This window comes from Notothenia rossii, assembly GCF_949606895.1.
Source record: "Notothenia rossii genome assembly, chromosome: 2".
Taxonomy (NCBI): Eukaryota; Metazoa; Chordata; class Actinopteri; order Perciformes; family Nototheniidae; genus Notothenia; species Notothenia rossii.
Window position 1 is genome coordinate 56,474,677 of NC_136904.1, and position 6,083 is coordinate 56,480,759.

Genomic DNA, 6,083 nt, shown 5'->3' on the forward strand with positions numbered 1-6,083 from the left:
GTTACACGACCGCTCCGGACCAAACAGCTTTCGCCGGTTAGTGACGTCACGCACGTCACGAGTAGAACACTTTTTGAATAATACACTAACTATATGGCTGATGTCAGACTCTGGCTCGGATATTTCGACAGCATCGAGTGACAGTGAGTCGTCAATAGACTCGGTGCACTTTCAAGAAGAGGAGGATTTTATTGAAGAGGATGCCGGTGTGGTGGAATCAGATCATGCGGGCGAGTCTAACGTGGTGGAACCATACCAGTTTGAGCCACAGTATTCAAGTAGTGGTAGAGATACAGACGGGAGCGAAAATGGGGACGATGATCCTGTCCGGTGCGGCAACAGAACACAGACTGGTATACATTTGACTTTAATTCATAGAGATTCTCAATAAATAATAATAAATAGCAGGCACACTTGGCTCAGGCAACAGAACACAGACTGCTATTCATTTGATTATAATTCATAGAGATGTTCATATATAGTAAATAAATAATAATACATAGCAGGCACATTGGCTCAGGCAACAGAACACAGACTGGTATACATTTGATTATAATACATAGAGATGCTCATATATAGTAAATAAATAATAATACATAGCATGCACACTTGGCTCAGGCAACAGAACACAGACTGGTATACATGTGATTATAATTCATAGAGATGTTCATATATAGTAAATAAATAATAATACATAGCAGCTATATAAGTACAGTTCATTTACCATTTACTGGTATACATTTGATTATAATTCATAGACACTTGGCTCAGTTAACTGCATCACACTCTGCTAGGCTTGAAACTCACCACAGAAGTAGGTCTCCTAAAAATGCGATTATTTCTTAACTATCTTTTGTACATTTAGGTGTAGGCCTAAATGTGAAAAGTGTACAATCATGGTAACAATTGAAGAGTGCCAATGCTGCCAAGAAAAGGATGTCATGGTGGCCAAAATGGAGGAATTCAATGAATATGAGGGAGATGGTTCAAACATAACCTGCGTAATAGATCACCCAGGATTCCAATCAAATTGTCTGGATGTTTGGGTGTTGCAGACAGCCTACCATCATTATTCAAAGAGGGACAGACAACAAGCAGGTGATCAGCCACGTAATGAGCAAGTTACTTGTGTTCACAAATTTGTAGAGCTCACAAATTTGATGTATTTTTGGGAAGTAATTTTTTTGAGGTTATTATTTTTGGGTCACTCTGGCAAAGTTACAGAATAAATAGATAAATAAGCAAATAAGGTTGAAGTGATTACCATTGACATTTATGATCTTGTATTTTACAGAATGTATCGCTATGTGGCATACCACCAGCTAGTGAGATTTTGCTGGGGAATACTTGTTAAGAACCACAGAATCCCACTGCCATCATGTGCCATTAAAAAGATCCAGGCGACGTTTCCATCCGACATCTACACGTCGTTCAAGTATCCAGCACTTGATTAGAGTCAATAACAAAACGGATTGTCAGTTCAGTGATTAAATCTGCTTCTAAACAGTGCAACAACCTCTCTCTTGTCTGGTTTTTCCCATCGACTGCTGAGTGGATGTGGGACATCGAAAGGTTCCTCATCGACATTGTTTTCGCACAAGCGTAGAGTCTCGGTCAAGAGTTCGGTAACATACTCTGCAAAAAATATGTTTTATAATCAAGAATTATATACTCTATTTTCTAGTTCCCCAATTATGCATAGCATGCCCTGAGGCACTTTGCATAATTAATCATTTTAGTTGAAACTGTACACTCCATTCTCACATAGCTCAATTTTCAATATTTACACAATAATGTTGTCCAAGATTGAATGTTTTTCATTAATTTGGTAAAACGGTATAATTAATGTTATTATTCTCTCACTTTCACTTTCTTACCATATGTAGCTGCTGTATTCACACGTCTAACTACATGACCACCTTTCTTTGCTTTGGGGAATTTCACAGTGTATTGGAGTTGTCCTGTCCTGGTTTTGGCATGCTTCCTGCTAGAGTTCTCATTGTAGTGCAGTGCTGCTAGGATCAACCTACAAAATAAATACATTTATTGTATAGAGAGAGAAAGAGAGAGAGATTTCATAGGGATTTTAGCGTTTGCAGGCCATTTACATGCACACAAACCCATAGATCTCACTACAGGAGAGGGGGAAACCCCCAAAAAAGAAGAACTTGGCAAATAGATACTTTGGAACAACCAACATGGATTCGAACTTGCTGTCCAGCTGACCTGAAACGTGGTCGTGCCTGCATGGACTTGTGGTGTATTCGTGGAGGGGGGACCGTTTGCACATCAATTTCATTCTGAAATGTACAAAACACAGCACAACTTTACAAATACATTTTTGAAACTAGCTTGAAATTGTATTGAAAGTGTTACAGGCTTGGCCTGTCACTTCAAGAGTAGCAGCCGCAAGGGGTTGTGGGTTTTGGAGTCTGTGTGTGTGTAAAATGTGATGGCCAAGGCGAAGTGCGAAGGTATGAAGAGAGATACGAAAGCATGGGCGGACTGGATAAATTATACATCCATGCTAATATACTGTTATGGCTAGATTCCCCAGAGTCAAGCCATAACTGCAGCTGTCTCACTTTCCTCAGGGTCAACTGCATAAAAAAAACATCAGCAATCAATTAAATTACCAATATTATATCAATATCAAAATTCGGAAAGGAACTGCTTGTCTAATTCAGGCCTATAAAATAAATGCAATAGTGAATTGGCCACAAATCTCTGTCCTTATTATTTAATATTATTGAATATTATTATTTAAAATGATAATATTATACAATTTAACTTGGAATATCATGAGCATATGACTATCCTAATGCATCTAACTTTATGCACAATATAATAGTCTGGCCAACCCTGCAGCCCGTTCTAGGTTCTGATTGGCTCTCTAGGTTGGCATTCTAGCTTCTAACTGGCTGTCCAGGTTTTCAATCACAGCCGTGGGCAAATTATGCTAGTCGTAACATTGCTAAACTTTTTCATGACGGTTTTCTCAGGGTGCTTGTCTGATGAGTGGACGTCTGACGCAGGCCTCGCCCTCTCCCGGCCCAGCCCCTTCAGTTAATGTATTAGCCTACTTTCAAAAACATAAGATTGACAACCTATCAATAGCCCCGTAGTCTGTATTCTATCTATATGGCGCTGGTCTGTAGGCCTATCCAATACAGTGTCAATGTAACTGATTACTGTGAAGAACGTGAATACACGGAGGTTCTTCCCACGGCACCCGAAGCCCCGTTTTCATGCTTTTCCCCCTCGAAATGTCTGGGCAGCTGGTCACCGGCTAACAACGAGCCAAGTCAGAAACCCGAAACTACGGTTTTACTACGGAGATACCGTTAGTAAATAAGGTAACACAAGTTTATACATAATATAATATCTAATAACATTCATAATACAACTTGTGGTTGAATGGATTGAGAGAGCAATGCTATAAAATCAAACAATTAAATATATGAATTATGTACATACATGTGATGAAGATACAAATTGTATTTTTACACAGTTCGTTCTGTATACTTACTGGTGTAGACACAGCTTCCTCCCCAGTGTGGATGTCCAATAGATTGTCGCTATCCTCAGTTCTGTCAGTGGCTTCATTGAACAACGTTTCCAATACCTATGTAATAATATTGACATTTTTTATAATTTGAAGCGGTTGTAGGCCTATGAGGTATACTTTTACTATAAATGCTGAGGGCAAAGTGCATGCAATCATATATGGCATCATGACTTCATCAACTCATAATTGTGTGAGATTTGACATGTCATTTTGATTCAAGCTTTATGTTTAAAGCAAGTAGCGCGGCTTACCTTCGCTCTCTCCCTTTTGGCGAATGCATTTCGCCGTCTCTTTAGTGGAGGACTCTGCATCGGGGGACGTGTAGTAATCGGCGTGGTGGCTTGTGCTGGCATTTGGGGTCTTGGCAGTATTGTTGGAACAGCATCTTTGTTCAGTTTGAAATTCTTTTTTAATCCAATTTCCTTAGCGAGCATTGTGGACTGGTCGAAACACGATCTTTCAAAGTGCTGCCCACAAATTGTAGGTTTCATCGACCCCGGGTTACCTGGACCAGCAAAGTCCGCTCTCGTACGACGCACTTGTTTGGTCCATATACGCGACATTTGATAATTTTTTGGCCACAAAAACATCCCATAGCCAGATTTGGAGACGGCTCCACATCCCCATACCACACATCGCTTGCCGATTATTCTTCGCGTTTTGTTGTTGTGCATCCTTTGTTTTAATATTTGCCGCTTCAAGGCATTTAAACAATGGTGACTCAGCTGTGTTCTGCTCAGCTGTGTTCTACTCATGACGTCACCGCCGGAAATGACCGAAGTTGTTGTTTCCAGAGCTACGAACGATCGTTACTAACTGACAACATTTGTATGCTGTTATAATCGTGATTTATTAAAAAAAATACATCAATAATAAAAAAACATATGGCACATTTCACAATACAAATGCAACCTCTATCATATACTAAGCCCACTAACAGGTGCTAAAAGCATTTCGTAAGCTCTTTAACGTCCAATATATTGCATAGTTTATTTTGGCACTTGACAATCACCTTCCCTGAATTTAACTCAGGTGTAACTAAAGTCTGATTTAAGGGTTGTTTATATTTCACATCATTAATCAGAATCTGCAAAGTAACTAAAATACATGTATTGGAGTAAAAATACCAGATTAACTCTGAATTGTAGTGGAGTAGAACAAAGTAGTATGCTGCTGTAACAAAAACATTTCCCAACTTGGGATCAATAAAGTATATCTTATCTTATCTTATCTTAAGATGATCGATGGCTACTGCCATATTTGCAAAATGTGCCTCTGAACCTTGACAAGTGCATGTTTCAGGCTTATCAATGAACAACAGGAGGGGTCACAGACATAAGACCAGCTGTTAAATAAAGCTCTTCTGACCTTAGGTGTCATGTGGGTTTATTAATTCACCCATTTATTAATTATATGTTTTAAATTTGATAACACCACTGTGTTTCGTATCCCCTAAACCTCCAGGGTGTACACAGTTTAATACTGGCAACTTCTAATTGTTGGAAATACAAATACGTCTTATAAAGAGACGGGGGCTGGACCCGTCCAATTCCAGTTTTGGAAAGTCTGCCGTGGTTCCATTCCATTTTAAAGAGCTGTGACGCTCAGCATAACCTTGTCGCACTGCCACTCCAACATCCAATCACAGGGCTTGATGACTAATCACGGGGTTTGTAAAGCAAGGTGGATGTTGTAGTCCCAAACGATAGCTGGGGATCTGGGTAGTGTAGTGTCTTCGGAAACTGTAGTGTCTAAACTCCTAAAAAACTATTTGTTTCTCTGAATCGAAGGTTAAAAACACAAAAGCATTGTACACAATTCAAACAAATCAATATTGTGTAATCAACAAGGATAAACTGATGTTTTTTAGTGGATGAGTAAAGCAGATATCACTGTGTAATCATTTGACAGTGAGGGGAATATATCCGGTTTTATTATGAAAACTTCGAGACCGGAAAAACTGTTTTCACCCACGCTAACTTTACATGGAAGCTGCATACACGTTATCCTGGCGAGACCTCAAATCATCCTCGTAATATCTATCAAACTATAGATCCTACACATCCACTGGACGTGGATTCTAATGTAAGAGTACAATATACACTTCTCGCTAGAAATCTAATCAAAAAGCATTTTAATGGCCAAACTATCCTACAATTTAGGATTTTACAGAGAGGGTTAATTGTGAATAAAAGTCCCTCCGGAGCGTTTGCAATGAACGGGCCGGAAGCATGTTGTTTCTAACACGACCATTGGAGCACCTCTAGTGGTCGTGTAGGAAACAACATACACTTTAAAACGTGTCTATGGGTCGTAATAAGGGCATGAACAATCGGCCTATATGGTCGTTTTTTGTAGGAGGACAGGCTGCATTTATAGGGTATACCTCCCCCTCCTTCCCCCCGCGGGGGCAAGACGTGCTTAGGTGGCATAGAGTGACAGCCAATAAAATCGCAGCATTACTGATGCTGTCCATGGTGCTGAACCACTGTCTTAGCTAGCTGATATTTCTTCT

At 39.7% G+C, this 6,083-nt stretch overlaps 1 protein-coding gene across 1 annotated transcript; it reads right to left on the minus strand.

Annotated features, from left to right (window-relative positions):
• Positions 1–381: 381 nt before the first annotated feature.
• LOC307030378 (uncharacterized protein) lies at positions 382–4,323 on the minus strand (the record flags this gene model as incomplete). The annotated part of the gene is made up of 5 exons (XM_079666751.1): positions 382–1,635; positions 1,878–2,026; positions 2,227–2,300; positions 3,530–3,625; positions 3,820–4,323. The coding sequence occupies 5 exons, from the start codon at positions 4,321–4,323 to the stop codon at positions 1,481–1,483; spliced, it is 978 nt and encodes a 325-aa protein (XP_079522877.1). The 3' UTR covers positions 382–1,480.
• Between the last annotated feature and the right edge of the window lie 1,760 nt (positions 4,324–6,083).